Source organism: Heterocephalus glaber, unplaced genomic scaffold, assembly GCF_053883595.1.
Source record: "Heterocephalus glaber isolate CG9 unplaced genomic scaffold, H.glaber_assembly_v1.0 deba00001805, whole genome shotgun sequence".
Classification (NCBI taxonomy): Eukaryota; Metazoa; Chordata; class Mammalia; order Rodentia; family Bathyergidae; genus Heterocephalus; species Heterocephalus glaber.
The window spans coordinates 2,559,067-2,577,917 of NW_028258480.1; the positions used below are offsets into that span (position 1 = coordinate 2,559,067).

General features: G+C 41.5%; 1 protein-coding gene and 2 pseudogenes across 1 annotated transcript; 2 read left to right on the top strand and 1 right to left on the bottom strand.

Moving 5' to 3' along the window:
* Positions 1–5,810: 5,810 nt before the first annotated feature.
* On the top strand, positions 5,811–6,755 carry LOC101726518 (olfactory receptor 5B2-like). The gene has a single exon (XM_004869834.3). It carries the CDS (start codon positions 5,811–5,813, stop codon positions 6,753–6,755), a length of 945 nt encoding a protein of 314 aa, XP_004869891.2.
* A 4,021-nt stretch (positions 6,756–10,776) lies between these two features.
* Positions 10,777–12,799, bottom strand: LOC101726154 (terminal nucleotidyltransferase 4A pseudogene; annotated as a pseudogene).
* Positions 12,800–17,923: 5,124 nt separating this feature from the next.
* On the top strand, positions 17,924–18,851 carry LOC101725798 (olfactory receptor 5B2-like; annotated as a pseudogene).

The window sequence follows — 18,851 nt, forward strand, 5'->3', positions numbered from 1 at the left end:
TATTAAAATAGAAACTCTGAACCAGTTGGAACAGAGGTTAGGTAGAACCCTTGAAGACATCGGTGTAGGAAAAGATTTTATGAACAAAACCTCAGTTGCCTGTGAACTAGCACAAACAATCAACAAGTGGGATCTCTTCTTATTAAAAGGCTTCTGCACAGCAAGAGAAATCACCAGCAGTGTGAAGAGACAACCCACAATGTGGGAAAAGATGTTCACCTGCTCTTCCTCAGACATAGGTCTACTATCTCGAATCTATAAAGAAATTCAAAAGATCAGACCTCCCAAATTGAAAGACCCAATCTGAAAATGGGCATCTGAAATGAACAGACATTTCTCACACAAAGAAGTAGAAATAGCAAATAAATACATGAAAAAATGTTCACCATCACTGGTCATTCGAGAGATGCAAATGAAAACAACGCTGAGATCCCACCTCACTCCAGAAAGAATGGCTGCTATCATGAAATCAACCAATAACAAATGCTGGCAGGGCTGTGGGGAAAGAGGGACCCTGCTCCACTGCTGGTGGGAATGTAGACTGGTGCAAGCACTGTGGAAATCAGTATGAAGATACCTCAAAGAACTAGGACTGGAAGTCCCATTTGACCCCACTATTCCACTGCTGGGCATCTTCCCCAAAGAATTAAAAGAAACATACCACAGTGATATATGTGCACCTATGTTCATAGCAACATAGTTTGTGTTAGCTAAAACTTGGAAACAGCCCAAATGCCCATCAATTGGAGACTGGATAAAGAAAATGTGTTTTTTTTAATAAAATGGAGTACTACTCAGCCATAAAAAATTAGAAATTAGAGACATTTATAGCTAAGTGGATGCATATTGGGGTGATATTCTTAAGTGAAATAAATAGGACACACATGTATAAATACCAAATAGTTTCTCTGGTGTGAGAAACTGAAAGTGTAAATAAGGAATAAAATATATAATAGGTAATGTGAGATAGGAAGAAAAGAGGCAAAGGGGAAGGAAGTGGGAAGGCTAGGGGAAAGGATGGAAGGGAATGGGATTAATATGAGAAAATGGAAAAATAGGAACAAAATCTTTGTAAATAGGGAGGAATGGAGGGGTTGAAGGGAGGGCTGGGCAAGGGTGTAAACTAAGAACCAAGAGAGATCATGTAAAGGTGCAAATTTCCAATGATGAATGTTATTATATTGTATACCTAAAAGGTACCAAAGATTAGAATGAATAATCGATAATGCAAAATAGGAAGAAAAGGTCCAAAGGGGTATGGGTAGTGGGAGGGGCAGGGGAAAGGAAAGAAGGGAAAGGAAAAATGCTGAGAAATGGAAAAATTGGAAATAAGGTCTTTGTAAATAGGGAAGGCTGGAGGGGGTGAAGGGAGGGCTAGGAATGGGGAAAAAATAACCAAGATGAGTTATGTAAAGTTACAATTCCCAATGAGAAATGTAATTGTGTTGTGTACCTAAAATGTACCAATAAAAAAAGCCAAACATACACACACACACACACACACACACACCAAAAAAACATGTATTACATAGCAAATAAGGAGTCCATTGGTGGTTATTTGCAGCAATTACTATATGCACAAAATTATACATTTAAAAAATGATTTTAAATGTCCATGTAGAAAATAATCTGATTAAAATTGAGCAGTGGAGCTATACAGACATCAGTCAAAAGAAGACACAAAGAGACCAACTGACATATGAAAAATGGATCAACCTTAGAAATCACTGGGGAAGTGCCAGTCAAAGTAACATTGAGTTGTTCCAGAAAAAATATGGCTTTTAAAAAAGTACTAAACATTAAGCAGGGCTGGCAATGATGTGGAGAAAAGGGAAGCCCTGCACACTGTTGGTGAAATGGAAATTAGTATAGCTTTGTGGAAATCTGGATGGCTATTCTTCAAAATAAAGAACAGAACTAAAACACGATCCAGCTATCCCATTACTCAGTGTAAATGCATAAGACATGAACTGTGTATGCTCATGAGGATCCTCACCTCAAGAAATGGAAACAATCTCAGGATCCAACAGCTGATGAGTGGGAAAAAAAGTAGAAGCTGTAGAGCATTTTACACTCTTCAGGCATAAAAAGAATGAAATCCCATCACTGGGACGACATGGGTGTAACTGAAAGTCATTGTGCTAAGGAAATGAGCCAGGTTAGAATGACAAGTAGTGAATGCTCTCACTCATTTGTGGAATCTAAGAAGTTGATGTTGAAAGAAGGGAGTTGAACAGTGGTTACCAGAGACACCAGAGTACAGGGTAGGAGGGGTGGATGAAACTTTGAGCAATGGTTATTTTGCGGAGCAGGAAACTTTGGAAGGCTGTGCACAGTAGGAGAACTGTAGATCCCATTTTGTGAGAGTCATGAAGAGGTTGGATGGGCAGAATGTGAGTACACACTCAAAGAATAGAGAGTGTGGGCCTTCCAGAGAGATGGAAGATGGAGTCTAGAGCCTGGGTATTTCTGTGTTTTGGGAGCGCACATCTGTAAAATTTGTAAATCTCCCAAAAATGCTGACTTCATTCACAGAAGAAAACTCAATGGCCCACCGAAGGTAGAAAGATCATGCGTCACTTTGCAAGTCGAAGCATGGCCCATTGTATAGCAGAAAGGCCAGGGCCCAGCCTATTGTGTTTTTCATGAGTTATGTAGATAACAATTATTTACTGTATAATTGCAAAATAAGATGACAGAACTTTGAAAGACTTCACTGTAAAGAAATGAAAACTATTTTAGGAAGCAGACTTTTTAAAACTGATTTAAACTTTACAGGAGTTATACATGCATAGATACAACTCAGGGTAATTGATTCATGTGTAAAATGTTTACTTTCCATTTTCCTTTGTCAATTACATTTCGTTTTTAAAGTACAATAACTGTCTTGGTCCCCTTAGGCAGTTTAATGATTTCTTTCCTAAGAGAGTGAGATGAGCTAGTCTGTAGGTATTCTCAGGAGAATTCCCCAGAGAGCACATGTTTCTGTAATCATCTCCAGGGTGTACTGTAAAGGGCCTGGGATCCCAACAGAACCCAAGATGAAATCTTTCTAGAAGTACATGTTATACTTCATGCTCCACTAGGTGTCATTTCTCCACCTGAATGAGAGTCATTGCCTCTCCACACAGACTGCTTCTGACTGAGGATTTACTGGGAGGTAGGATCCTAGGTCAGGGAAACACTTAAAGTGAAAAAAGTTCTTGATGGACTTTTAGATAATAAGTCCTTTGAGAAAAGGTCTACAGACCGTGCAATGTTTAGATGCATTTCTGAGTATTATGAGAGAGAATGAATCTCTTGTCTTACTTATTTTATATATAAGGAAAAGGAAAGTGATTCTTCCAGTGGCACAGAGAGCATCCATGATAGATTGGAACTTGATCTATGTTAATGTTCTGTCTCACTTTTCCCTCCCTGCCTTAAAGCAGGGGGAACATTTTGTCCATCGACTGAGAGAGGGGTCTCCTCTGAGAGTGAGTCTCCATGGAAGTTTTTGTGATTTCATAGTTACTATTCTGGATTGACTCTTCTTTCTATTCCAGCAAACTGGTAAGCTTCTATAGCCCATAAACATTTGTTAGGAATGTAATTTATGGGCCAGGGATTTAGCTCAGTAGTTTTGCTGACTGCTGCGCAAGTGCAAGGACCTAAGCTCGATCCCCAGTACCAAAAAATAAATAAATAAATAAAAATGTAATGTATGCAAAAGCAGGGGCCTAACTATAGTTATTAAAAATTGTTTAAAACTAGAGATGTTTTCAAAAATTAAATGGTGAGGTGAACCTGGGTTACAAATATCAAGATATCTATCAAATGCATTTCTGTGATTCACAACAAAATATACTTATTAACCTCCTCCAAAATGAATAAAAATAGAGAAAGATGATGCTTTCAACAATTAGTGACATCTTTCTCACTGTATATCTCCAAACAGAGACACAACAAATGTAATTCTTCATTAAAATACAAAATGGTTTAAATGACCTAGCAAAATCTGAGTTCCTTATTCTGGGAAGACAGTTTTAATCCTTGGAGCTTGGATTTATCCCATAAGCTCTCTGCAATCTTGAGGGTTAACACAACTTTTCAGTTCTTTAGTTTCCTTGTGGGTCATGTACAAACATTAGCTATACACGTGCCATTACTGTATAAAGCACTTATCCTTAGTTGTAGAACACAGTACATGGTAAAATAACTGTGTTGACATGATGAATCTTCCCTCTTGTTTATGACTTAATATGTTTACATTCATTGAGGTCATTATGAAAATGAGGAAAGGGAATTTAGAGGTGGAGGAAAGGGGGTAGGAGTGAGGAGGATGGAGATTAGAAACAAAGAACCAAGCTGTATGGTGTACAACATGGACCCACTCCCCAAGATGATTGTAAAGTGCATGTACTGCAAACACATAGTGATAAAAACATTTTAAAAATGAAAATTTTAGACTAACATAGTTGGGTATTTTCAGATTGGTGAGTATGGTACCTTCATGAGATTTGCTCTTAAAATACACTTGCTAAAATTTTACGGGGAAAGGGTAGTAGAAAATAGTTATTTATTGATGTAGATAATTCTAAAGGACACAATTTTACTAAGAAATTTTACATATCACACAAGATCTGATTCAAGCAAAATATTATAAAATAATTGTACCTTCAATCAAGGTAAATTCTACTTGATTTGATCCCACCTGACACCCAGTTCACGATACAGCTGATGGGAGACAGGAACACATGTCTGCCCTGTGGGCGGCAGTTCTCCGTGGTGAGGATGGGGAAGTCAGCTTTCACTGTATCCTGAAGAGGTGCTTGGTCTGATAGACGCCTCTGCACAGTTATCTTCAGGTAATTAAATTGTGCACATCTCTGTTTATAAATTGACATGTTGACAAATCACCTACATGACCCACTGCAATTCTTCTGGTTGGACACCATATAATTCTATGTGCAAGTAAGTGGAATAAATTTGATTTCCAAGAATAGGGACACAATGACAGAAATCATATTGTACTTATATTTTCCAGTTTTAATTCAATTTCTCTGTTTTTGTAATTTTTTAACTTTGATATTTACTTCATGTGATTTTTTTTGGTCCTTTAAGTTTATTGGTACATTTTAGGTATAGAATATGATGAGATTCATCATTGGGAATTTGTACCTTTACATGATGTATCTTGTTTCTTATTTTCCCCCATTCCCCTGCCCTTCCTTCCACCCCTCAACCATTCCCCTGTTTACAAAAACTTTGTTTCCATTTTTTCCTTTTCTCATATTTATTCCTTTCCCTTCCCCTACCCCTCCCACTGCTCCTTCCACTTGGGCCTTATCTTCCTTTTTCACATTATCTATTCTACATTTTGATCCTAATTTACACTTACAGTTTCTCAAACCAGAGAAAATGTTTTTACATGTGTGTTCTATTTATTTAATTTAAGAGTATGGCCTCATGGTCCATCATAAAAGATAGGATTAGAGGTCCCATTTGACCCAGTTCTTCCACTTCTGGGTATTCTCACAAAAGAATTAAAAGGATCATACCACTGCCATATATGTGCATCTATGTTTATAGTGGGAGAGTGTGTAACAGCTAAAACCAGGAAAGAGCCCAATTGCCCATCAGCTGGTGAATGGATAAAGATATGGGGTTTTTTACAAAAGGGAGTACTACTCAGCCATAAAGAATGAGAAACTAGAGACATTTATAGCTAAATGTATGCACCTTGAGGTCATACAATTAAGTCAATTTCTCTGCTTTTCTATTACTCTTTCTCATTGCTATAGTGAATTTAGAGGTTCTGGACAGCACTGATGGAGAACATGACACAGGTGACTGAGTTCCTCCTCCTGGGACTGACCGATGACCCACACCTGCAGGTTCCCCTCTTCATCACCTTCCTCCTCATCTACACCATCACTGTGGCTGGGAACCTGGGGATGCTCCTGCTGATCCTCCTGGACCCTTGTATGCACATTTCCATGTACTGTTTCCTGGGTAACCTGTCTCTGGTGGACTTTTCCTCCTCCTCAGTTGTCGCTCCCATGGTCATGACTGTGCTCTTGACAGGAAACAAGGTCATTTCCTACAATGCCTGTGCTGCTCAGATATTCCTGTTTGTAGCCCTCATTTGTGCAGAAAATTACTTCTTGAGCTCCATGGCCTATGACCACTATGCAGCAGTGTGCAAACCCCTGCACTACACCACCACCATAACCACAAATATGTGTGTAAGTCTCCTCATAGGCTGCTATGCCATCTCATTCCTGAATGCCTGCATTCAAATTGGAAACACATTCAGTCTCTCCTTTTGTAACTCCAACTTCATTCATCACTTTTTCTGTGATGTTCCAGCAGTCATGGCTCTCTCCTGCTTTGACAAACAGGTTACTGAGCTGTTTTTTCTTTATTTTGTGAGCTTCCAAATCTTTTTTCACATTCTGGTTATTTTAACATCCTACATCTTCATTTTTGGCACCATCCTAAGGATCCACTCAGCTGCAGGATATCACAAGGCTCTGTCCACCTGTTCCTCTCACCTCACTTCTGTCTCCATCTTCTATGTGCCTGGTATTTTCATGTACTTACAACCCAGCTCCAGACACTCCATGGACACTGATAAAATTGCCTCTGTGTTCTATACTATGGTGGTCCCTATGCTGAACCCTATAGTCTACAGCCTGAGGAACAAGGAGGTCAAGAGTGCATTCTTAAAGGTCAAGCATGCATTCATTTTATCAAGGAAAAATAAGCTGTAGGATTAGATTAAAACTTTGTGAGGTGCACTATCCTTGGAGTATTTCCTTCTCAGTTCTCCAGGTGCTGTGCTCCATTTTGAGGCCCACACTAACTTTCAATTTTTGAAGTAATATTCTAACTGGTGCAAAAACCTTTTGACATGAAAAAAATTCCATGTTGAGAAACAAATACAGAGTTTGAAATATTAAGCTATCTGAGGTCAGCTGTCTAAAACATCCTTAAGGATGTTGAAATGTCCATGCATAATACAGGTCTTCCTTTGCATGCCTCACGTCATTGCAGACCTGTGTACAAGAGGCAAAAAGATGCTCATAAATAGAAGCCATGTCCACAGTGGTCTTGTGATGACAAATAGAAATGGATGTCATAGATTTTTCCAGACTTGAACATAATGTACTCTTTGTGGCAGTTAAATTTATGTGTTCATTTCGCTTGATTAAGGTGTATGTAGGTAGCCAGGAAATGATCTTACTGTGTGTCTGTGAGTGTGTTTCCAGCAGAGTTTAGTATTTAAAGCAGTGGGTTAATAAGGAAGATCTGTTCCCTTCACTGTAGGGCAAGTTTTCTCTCTCTCTCTCTCCCTCTCTGACTGTTCCAGAATCAAGGAAAGAAATACACAGAGACACAGAATTCAAGTAAAATAATAAAAGTTTACTTGCAAGCAGGCAGGACTACCAGAAACTGGTCTGGTCGGAGTCCATGCCATCCTTTGTTTTAACATTTCCTTTTATATCTTCTTTTAGCCATTACCTCATTCCTGGTGGTCTTAGTCAGTAAAATTTCTCTTTCCCTTTTATAGCTCGTTCCTATTAATGGTTATAATCACAGACAAATAACAAACAGATGGCACTTAAAACACGTACATTGTCAACTACCCAAACATTTCTACTTTGTTTTTCTCCAGGTTAAATGTTATCTACAGCTAGGTTACAGGTCAAAGGGTCAGTTAGCCATCACCTTAAACAACAAGAGTTACAGGAAAGATAAAGCAAAAAGGAATGCATTACTTGTTCTACTTCAGGTACCTTAATAATTAACCTGTACTTTAAATTTTCTCTATCATGACCTCTAAGGCATTCACCTTCTGAAACTCTTAGACACCAGTGAATGCCCTGTACCTCTTCTTGGTCTTTGGGCTCCCACACTGTCACTAGGCCCTTCCCCTCCTCTGTCCCAGGCCTGTAGCTCAGAATCAGTGAGCCCCTGTCACCCTTATCCTTGGGATTGTTGAGCAAGCATCAAGGGACTTCACTCTCTCCCTGTCATATCCCACGATGCCCTTAATAAAAATCTGCTTTCATATCTACAAGTATTTTGTTGATTCTTTTCATTTGAGATCCCTACCTAAACCCTAGTGTTTAAAAGTTACAATTGAACATTTGATTTGTGCAATAAATACAATATTTGTTAAGACTTCATTTTGTGATAATATGCTAGAGTCTTACTTTGAAAAAATATGATTTTTATAAAATGAAAAAGTTTCCCTTTCCATATTTCAGTGGGCAATGTGTAAATCTCGCATCTCATATGAATTAGGATTTCTTTTTCACTGTCATTTGCTACATCTAACATCTTCATATTTTGATTTTCAAAAGGACAAAAAAGATAAGAAAATGTCAGAAATATGCTCATGTTTTTAATTTATGTATATATTACTACACTTTCAGATTAAAAATTAAACCTACAAACACACCCAAGATAATGCTTCCTGGTATTTTGTACTTTTGTTCAGTTGCATTTCCCCTTACTACTGTTTTCCCCCTCTTCTTTTTCATTAATCTTTTTTTTGCCATTTACTTACAAATTCAACCAAACTCATGCCACAGGCCCTTTGCACTTGCTCTTCCTGATGTGGAGGTTCTCACTCCATTCAGTACCCTGACTCCATGGGATCCTGTCATGGAGGCCTTCCTTGTCCACCTTCTTCAGCTGCTCAGGTTCCTGTCATCAAGTAGCCTGTCCCCTATTTAGAAATCATTCTCTGCACTTGTTGTCAGCCATTCACTACTATACATGCTTATGTGTTGTTTATTTACCTTCCCCAAAGAGAATGCAAACTCCACAAGAGCAGTGGTTTTATCTGATTTTCATAACACGATGACCAGTAGCTGAAAACATCTCTATTTCACTGTAGGGTCTCCATAAATACTTGTTCAATGTATGAAAAAATACAGAGGTTTATGACTAATTGTGCAAACACACTGGGCCCTTGACACATTGGTCGTGACAGTAAATCCTCCAGAACAAAACCTTCTGGATCAACATTCGGCGCATTTGAAGAGACAATGCTCATTTCAGGATTTGCCAAAATGCTTTTCCCTACATTCTCACACTTCCCACTTGCAGACAAAAGGATTTCCTGGAAATCCCATCATCACATGGATCACCTCAAACCTCTTGTTTTTCTTTTTTTTTCCTTAAAAGCCACGACTCGTTAAGTGGCAAATGACATCGAATAACTACTATTTGATGGATGGAGGAGGCAGGAAGTGGAGAGTCCTTCAGAGCCCATGGCCCTGAAAGACCATTGAGTGCAGACTTCTGGTTCATAGAACTGTGAAGGAATCAGTTCGCATTACTGTAACCTCCACATTTGTAGCAATTGATGGCAGCAGGATAGGGATCTAATAAAACCCTGGCTGGCTCCTTCTGTGTTATGGTCTTATTCAATTATGGAACATTTGTTTGGGTAAATTCACTAGTGAAACCACTGGGGCTTCTCTCTCAGGAAGTCATCTTTACTGTTTCTTTTTCTTTTTTTTTTTACTTTCCAAAGTTTATTAAAAATCAAAGAATAGAAAAACTTTACATAATAATATGTCAATTTTATGTTCCACATTGTTGTCTGCACAGCAAAAAAATCTAAACATGGTATCTCTGTTAAGCCTGTCGTGCACGACCCTGTGGCAGCCAGGCCAATTCATCCATCCACCACAACGGGACCAGGAGCGCTGACCTTGAACCTGTGGTGCAGCCACCCCACTTCAGCACTGGCCACAGGGCTGGTCTCACTTCTCTTGAGAGGCAGGGAGGCAGGGGGCCTGCATGATGCAGCCACCTCCCCGGGCAGCTGCAGCACTGGAAAACTCAGGCTTGGTGCGTGGATGTATTCACGTTCAAAAAAAGGTAGAGAGTTGGGGTTGGGGATTTAGCTCAGTGGTTCCGCCCCCCGCCTAGCAAACGGAAGGACCTGAGTTCAATCCCTGGTACCAAAAAAAAAAAGGTAGAAGGACAGTGGATGCAGTGGCAGAGTACACTTGTGCAGCACACCTGTGTGCATGCTCTGTGCCAGCTGGCTGTGCCCTCCAGGACATTTGGAAGCACACCCAGTGGCTGCATGGCAGAGGTACTTCTCAAGTATTTGCTCTTAACAGAATGAAGGCATCCTGCTAGACAGATTCCTCAACAGAATCAATGGATTTCCTTTCTCCACATTCCTAACCAGGGCGCCACTGTCCACAGTGTCCCCAGGCCATCACCACAGGCCATGCCGGGAGCTTGACAGGCATTCCAGGGTCACACTGCTTTTGGGATTTTCTCATGTGACCACCTCTTCCCCCTAGAAAGTTATACTTCTGGCACTGTAAATGCTAGATTTGTTGTCTAGTTTGAAAGAACCGAAACCCATACGTTAGAACTTGGAGTCAAAGAAGCTGATGGTCTGCATCCCAGGGCAGCACCAAGGCATGGGGTCGGAGGCCCCAGACCTGACAAACTGCAGAGCCTCTGACCAAAAGAAAACACAGCAAATGAACTCCAACCCTCCCGTCATGGTGTTCAGGATGATGCTTATCCGACAGCAGCCAACACAGTGAACCCAACCTAGAAAATGCAACTGGGGAAAGTATCTAAACTTGTTTAAAAAAAAATTCCCTCTTCCCTTAAATATAACTTATGTGAAAATATAGATTAAAAAATATCTGACTATTGCACAAGTCATAAGTTTTCGATACTTACATAGAAAAACAGTTCTGAAGTCTCAAACAAAATGCAAGGGCAGTAACACACCGGCCTCCAGCCCTACAGCCGGGAGAGGTGGGTACAGCCTGGACCCCATGGCTCTGATGACAGGAAACAGAAGCTCCCGCCAGCTGGGTGGTTGTACTGGTGGTGGCCCCAGTTGCCCACAGGGGCCAGATGCCTCCACTGCTCACCGAGCCATAGCCACCTCCCTGGGTGTGGCCGTGGGAAACTTTCATGGACAACTTCCTGCCACTGTGCTGCTTGTGGTATAGGCAAGGGCTAGGCAGCAAGTTGAGGGGCACTGAGGGCACGGCCGGGGAGGACATGAGGTGCCCAGCTTTCAAGGATGCAGTCCTTTCCACACCAGCCTGCCTGCGAGGGACAGGCACCTCCCCGAGGGTTGGAGAAGGGCTGGCAAACCTGGTCTGATTGCTGGTCCTCATGATCCCATCGGGGAGGGAGTGGTCTGAGGCTTGGAGCTAGGCGTGGGCAGGGCAGCGGTCAAGCTGCCCATGAGCACCATGGGCAGCTGCAAGCTGAATTGGTAGATGCTGGGCATGGTGCAGGGTGCACAGGGACAAAGCCAGGTACTGGCTTAGGGTGACCCGAGCTCCTGGCCCTGTGTCTGCTCCCCACTGCACGTGCAGATTTGCTCTTTCATCTTAATCCTGTTGTCCAGATCTACCAGTGGGTGGACTCTGCTGCCCCACTTCTCTGGGATCCACCTCCGGTAGTCAATCACTTCCTGAGTCACCTTGATGATTCTTCCTACTTTCTGAGTCTCTGTTGGGGTAGGACCTGGAGAGAGGTGACATGGTGTGGCTGAGGACAATCTAGGCATAGTTGAACACCTCCTTCACCTGCACTGCCCCGTAGGAGCTCCAGCCAATGTCGTTTCCAGGCACAGCATGGACGGCCTGTACCCACTGATCATGGTTTTCAGGATCACTTCTTTGGCAATATAGGCACCTCCTTCTTTTATTCCAATACAAGTTTTCAAGTAATTAAAATTTCTTCCATACAGTTCAAAACATTCCATGAGAAGCATTCCAAAGTTTTAATCAGTTCTCTAGGCGTCAATTCTTGAGTGCAACTGTAGAAAGCTGGTGGCCATTAAGATGAGGCTGAATGAGCTAATCCTACCTGGAAGAACTTCCTTCAGATCCCTCGGCAGAAGGAACTGTTTCAATACGAAAATCAACTAAGGCAGCAATGAGTATTTCCTCATGTACTTCTTGATGAACTCCACTGCCTGGACCCTAGTCTCCATGTTAAAGCTGATGTCCACTTTTAACTTCAGTCTCCTGATCTGTGAGCTTGACTATCACCACTGTGGCTTTGTCGAGGGTGTTGATGGAACACAGCTCTGCCATGCTGTGCTTCCACAGGACTTGCTCCAACAGCTGCAGAGGGGGAGGCTGCCATTCTCCAAACACCACCAGATCTCTGCCACTCATTGGAAGATAGAGATCTGTGCCAAAGCTGCCAAATATCTGCATGTCCCCCATGGGCCACTGGTCTTTCACCACAGTCTCGATCTGCTACACCACCTCCCTTTCATGGCTGCTTCCTCAGGACAAGGGGATATGAAGTGGTAAGAGTCAATGAATTCCTCGTGCAGTCCCTGGATGCCTGGGCTGTACGGGAAGCTCTTCCATGGCATGCTGGGCCATGGCGCCTGGGTCCCGGGGCCCCAGCCATCCAGAGTGGCGCAGCTGCCAGATATCAGGTAGTAGAGGCCTTAGGTACTGGCCTTGGTCTCAAATTTCCAGCAGCATGGGTGGAATGGGTGCTACAGCAGGGGTATCGGTGGGTAGCCCACGGGTGCAGGGATGCTCTGCCCAGGGGCACAGTCTGCCAAGCTGAAGAAGGCAGCACTGCCTCCACCTCCCACCTAGCCTATGCAGGTGCCACTGGACAACGACGAAGAGTAGCCCGGGCTCTCAGTGCCCTACACCACGTTGGATGAGGACAACGAGGACAACAGCAACGGCAACTTGCGCAGGCAGTGCAAGCCCTTGGCCACAGGCCCAAGCACAGACAGCAGCACGGGGGGCAGCGCGGTGGGGTGTTTCTTCATCTCAGGTTGCTTTCTTTGGTTTTACCTTTCATAGCCATTTTGACTTTAATGCAGAGTCAGAAGTTAGACAGTGACAGATCTGGTGAAGAAGGTGCAGGAGGACTCACTGTAAGTTTTTCATGGGATGGAAATTACCATAAACATTTTGAACCAAACAAGCACATGGAGGCAGGCAGAAGACACTTGTGAAGGAGAACAACCATAGGGTCACGAAGATGGCAGAAGAAAAACTACAGTAAACAATGAAAATGTACCTGAAAAGGAGCAAAGAAGGGATTCCAGAATTGCTTCCAGGGCTAGCAGTTTTTAATCTTATGAGTCATATTTCTCTTTGCCCTCTGTACAGTCTGTGAGTGTGGATGGCATCTACTCGGTTTAAGGGGCCTCTGTCCTCAGTCTCCTGTCTGTGGAAGCTGTTCAGACTGTGGTGTTGGACCAGGAAAGGTGTGGGGCCTTGGTTCTGAGGCTTCTGTCATGGATTCCTGTTGGCTGGGGACCAAGGCTGGTTACACAATGTGTATTCAGGTGGGTGTGGCTGTGGGACAGGCTCAGACATCAGGTGGAGGCTCCTGTGCACCCAGCACTCCCAGAGAACTAAATCCACCTGAGTCAAACATAGGGAGATTTCTGCAGGCCCAGCAAGGTGGCAAGGCTCTGGGTACTGTCTCACAGGCATCCAAAGTACCAGGCAAATCAGGCAGACCCTTAGCCCTTGCTGCTAAACTGGGCAGAGGACTGGCCTACTGTGTTAGGCAGGGATCGTGCCTGGAACCTGGCAGTGTATAGGGTGGATATTCTGGTGTGCGGACTGGAGCTGGAGCACCTAGGTGCTGAATGGATACTGCCACAGTCCAGGTGAACCAGGCAGAGATTCACATGGGCTGGGAACACCATGTGTAAGTCCAGGTTGCCTGGGCACTGGTGCTACATGTCAGACTGAGTCTCTGGTGAATCCTGAATAGGACCAGGGCAGTGAGAACTGGGTATAGGCTCAAGCAAATGTTGGGTGCTAAGTTTTAAATTAAACTGGACCTGTGTTAGCTCTGTGTGCCAGATGAATGTCCCAGTTGGCATGGGATATGCTACAGGCTCCAGGCCTTGGCTTGAGTATGCATAGGATCCAATATTGTAGACTCCCACACAGATACCTATCTGTCTGAAGACAAGTGGGTGGGAAAGGAGTAGTTCCCATCCTGGATCACTCCCTCTTTATGTGGGCTGAGGAAAATGCCACCACGCTGCAGCATTCTCTGCATTTGGAGAGGAGACCAAGAGATGAAGAGCCTGTGAACTCCAAGTCTCTCTTGATAGGCCTGACTCTGCTGCATTGCTAGGGATCTTCCGGTTAGCTAGGAACTTCTCAAAAATGGCTGTCCCCATGGGAAGGAAGGGTAGAGACCATGCTGGCCAGTCCTGCCAGATATCTTTCCTCTCGTAAACTCCTATGCTTATGTTTTCTTTGAGGTACACATCTCTTCTTTCAAATGCTTTCTTTTATTTTTATTTTTTCCACCAAGGCATATGTGCTTCCCTCTCTTCCAATTACCTGCGATTTTATGCTCTCTTCTCTGAGTCTCTCAGAGGTGAATCCTCTTCTATTCTGCCATGTTGGATTTCTCAGATTAAAACCAAAAGACACAAATTGGGAGACTGGATCAAAACACAGAACCCAACAGTCTGCTGCATTCAAGAAACTCATCTAATGCAAAAAGATACTCATAGATGAAAATCAAGGCTCAGAAACAATATTTCATGGATCAGGACACTGAAAACTAGCAAGACTTTGAATTTTAATCTTAGACAATGTAAACGTCAACCTAAAATTGGTCAGTAGGAACAAATAGGTCTCTGTATACTAGTTAAAGTAACAATTCAACAGGTAGAGATAATGCTTCCAAATATTTGTGCAGTGAATACTGGGGCACTTATCTTCATATAATTACTGCAGAACATAACAAAATCACATAAGTACTAATACAATGATAGTAGGGGAACTTAACACTCCACTTCCACAAGGAGATTAATTAAACAAAAAATCAAAAAAGAACTATCAGAGTTGAATAACACCCTTGAACATATGGACTTAGTAGATATCCACAGATTATTTCAGTCTACTACAATAGAGCTTACATTCTTTCCTGCAGTTCATGGAACTTTTTATAAAATAGCTGTTAGTCCACAAAGCCTGCTTAAATATATATAAACAAATTGAAATCACCCCATGTTTACTATCAGATCACTGTGTAATGAAAATAGAAATCAAACTCAAAAGAAACCACAGAAAATTGAAAGTCACTTGGAAATCTAATAGCACAATCCTAAACACAGTGAATCACAGAAGAAATCAAGAAAAAATTGAAAAACCTGGAAGTTAATGACAGTATGACATACCAGAAAATTTGGGATACAAGCAAAGCAGTCCTAAGGGGGAAGTTTGTTGTAATCAGTGATCACATTTGGAAAACAGAGCAATCTAAAATGAATAACCTAATGAGGAATGCTATGAAACTTGAGAAAAAACAATCCTGGCCCAAATCAAAATTAAGGAAAAAAATAACAAAGATGGGGGGAAATGAAATGGAGACTGAAACTCAATACAAAGAATCCACAAATCAAAGGAATTGCTCTGTGAAAGAATCAAAAATAGATAAACTCTTAACCAAACTTCCCATGAGAGAGAAAAGATTCACCTCAGTCCAGTTAAAAATGAAAAAGCAAAATCACAGAAAACACTATTGAAATCCAAAAGATAGTTACTCCTATAAAAATATGTATTCCAATAAATTGGAAAATTATGAAGAAATGATCAGATTCCTGGATGCATGTAAAGTACCAAAGCTAACCTAAGAGGACAAAAATGCTGAGAATTCATGTTGTGAAACTGAGATAGTAATAAAACTCCAACAACTAAGAAAAAGCTCAAGACCTGGGGAATTCACTGCTGAATTCTATTTAACATTTAAGGATGTCATATCATCAATAAATCTTAAACTCTTCAATAAATTGAAAGGAATAGAGTACACTGAAATTCTTTCATGGCACCAAGTAGCACTCAGATCCCCAAGCCAGATAAAGACCCAATTAAAAAAGAAAACTACAGGCCAATCTGCTTAATGGACATAGATGGAAAATCCGAATACTATTGGTGACTAAAATGCAACACATTTTCAAAAAGATCATACATTATGACCAAGTAGGTTTCATCTCAGAGATGCTTATATGTTTCAACATATGCAATATATTAAATGTAATACATCACATAAGCAGAAGTAAGGACAAAAGAGAATTTAGAGATGTGGGGAGGGAGGTGGTGGGAAGTGCATGGGGATGTCACAAAGAAACAAGCTGTGTTATCTACATGCACCTACATGCACTCCAAGATGAGTGGAAAATTCATATACTGCAAACAGGTAGTATAAAATAAAAGTTTTTTTAAAGAAATTGTAAAGGGAATTCATCACATTGAAAGAACCATTAATGAATAAAAACTAGAAAATATAATCAACTCAGTTTTGACTAATCATACAGACAAATTTAAAAAGCTGTAGTAAAAAACTTTATAACTTTTCCCCAATTTCAAGAAATAATACTAACTATACTACTGTGTTAAGAGATTTGGAAAGGTGTAAAGGATTGAAAAATTTCACTGTAAAGAAACAAGAAGTATTTGAAGAAGGAGATGGGTAGAATTTAAACATCAGAGAAGGTATACATATACACATGCACATCAATACCTCTGTATTATGGGAAAGATTTATGTTTTACTTCATCAGTGTAAAACCCATTTATTTTAAAAATATACCATCATGGTCCCTGCAGGCAGCTTAATGTCTTCTCCTCTAAGAGACTGGGATGAGGAACTGTAGGTATCCTCAGGGGGAAATCTCCAGAGATGATGTGGCTCATAATTGTCCCCAAATCTTCCTATAGGAGCCTCCGGGACCCCGACAGGGCTCAGGCTGGTAACAGTTGAGAAGGGACACATTGCTGCCTTTGCTATTGGACGTCACTGACACATCCAAGAAAGAGTCCCTGTCACCAGTGCAGGAGAGCTTCTGACCTGAGGACTGGCTGGGAGCCTGCAGCCTCATCCACGGAAATCCCTCTAAGTAAGTTATATTCATGGACTTTTTAATGATAAGCTCTTGGAGAAGTAAGTCAGAGACTTATTATTTACAGAGGCACTTCTGTGACTTATGTGAGAAGAGTAATCGCATCATGTTTATTTTCTAGATGAGGGGAGCATTGTTCTTCCAAGGGGACAGAGGAATTCATGGTGCCTATGGAACTTGGTCCAAGTGATTGTCCTCTTCCCTATTTTTCCCTCTCTGCCTTAGAGATGTTGGTAAATTAAAATATTACTTGAGACAGAGGGAATCCTCTCTGTACTGATTGTTGCTCCTCATTCAGAAAACTGGTAAGCTCTTCCATTCCATAAGCATTTACTCAGAACTATAATTTATACAAATACAGGGCATAACCATACCTAAGATGAATTATTTTATGAACAAAATATTTCCCAAATACTTTGAAATGGAAACGTGAACCTGTGCTATAAATGTCTTTCATAGAGAGTCTGGAGATTAAGGTGACAATGATTCTTTCCCCCAAAATACGAACAAAATTTAACAAAAATAAAAATAATCTATATCAATGTCATAGCAAAACAATATAGCAGTGTGGCTGGATGAAGACACTGAATGGATAGCTGAGGTGCCTGTAGTATTTTGCCATCCTGGTTATTTCAACATCCTACATGTTTTAATATGTGAGCACATGGGAATGTCAGATACTATTGTGTTCAGTAGGAGCAAATTTGATGGTAGTTTTATCCACACATTGTTAAAATTTGTGTATCTAACTTTATAAATTTACACTCTTAAAAATTACATGCATGATCCATTAAAATTCCACAGATCTGCAACCATGTAAATGTGCATACAATTAATAGAATCAGCTTGATTTTCAAGAAAATAATTTCTCTTGAGACTCCTCAAGTACAAATTAATTTACAACAACAGAAAATATGTGGCAATTACAATTTCTGGTTTCATTTCAGTTTTTTATATTTCTCTTTCTTCTTTCTCTTGGCTACAGCACATGTAGAGGATCTGGACAGCACTGATGGAGAACAGCACAGAGGTGACCCAGTTTCTCCTGCTGGTACTGACGATGACCCACACCTGCAGGTTCCCCTCTTCATCACCTTCCTCCTCATCTACACCATCACTGTGGCTGGGAACCTGGGGATGATCCTGATGATCCTCCTGGACCCTCGTCTGCGCACTCCCATGTACTATTTCCTGGGCAACCTGTCTCTGGTGGACTTTTGCTCTTCCTCTGTTGTCACTCCCACAGTCATGACTGGGCTCCTTACAGGAAACAAAGTCATTTCCTACAATGCTTGTGCTGCTCAGATGTTCCTGTTTTCAACCCTCATTTGTTCAGAAAATTATCTCTTGGCCTCTATGGCCTATGACCGCTATGCAGCCGTGTGCAAGCCCCTGCACTACACCACCACCATGACCACAAATGTGTGTGTGGTCTTGTCATAGGCTGCTATGTTATCTCATTTGTGGATGCCTCAGTCCACACTGGGGACACATTCAGTCTCTCCTTTTGCAGCTCCAACTTGATCCATCACTTTTTCTGTGATGTCCCACCAGTCATGGCTTTCTCCTGCTCTAACAAACAGGCTAATGAGCTGATTCTTGTTTATCTTGTGAGCTTTCATAGCTTTTTTGCCTTCCTGGTTATTTCAACATCCTACTTCTTCATTTTTGTCACCATCCTAAGAATGCACTCAGCTGCAGGACATCACAAGGCTCTGTCCACCTGTGCCTCCCACTTCACCACCATCTCCATCTTCTATGGGACAGTCATCTTCAAGTACTTACGGCCCACATCCAGTCACTCCATGGACACTGATAAAATTTCCTCTGTGTTCTACACTATAGTCATCCCCATGCTGAACCCTATGGTCTACAGCCTGTGGAACAAGGAGGTCAATAATGCATTCTTGAAAGTCAAAGATAAAATCAAGGCCAAATAA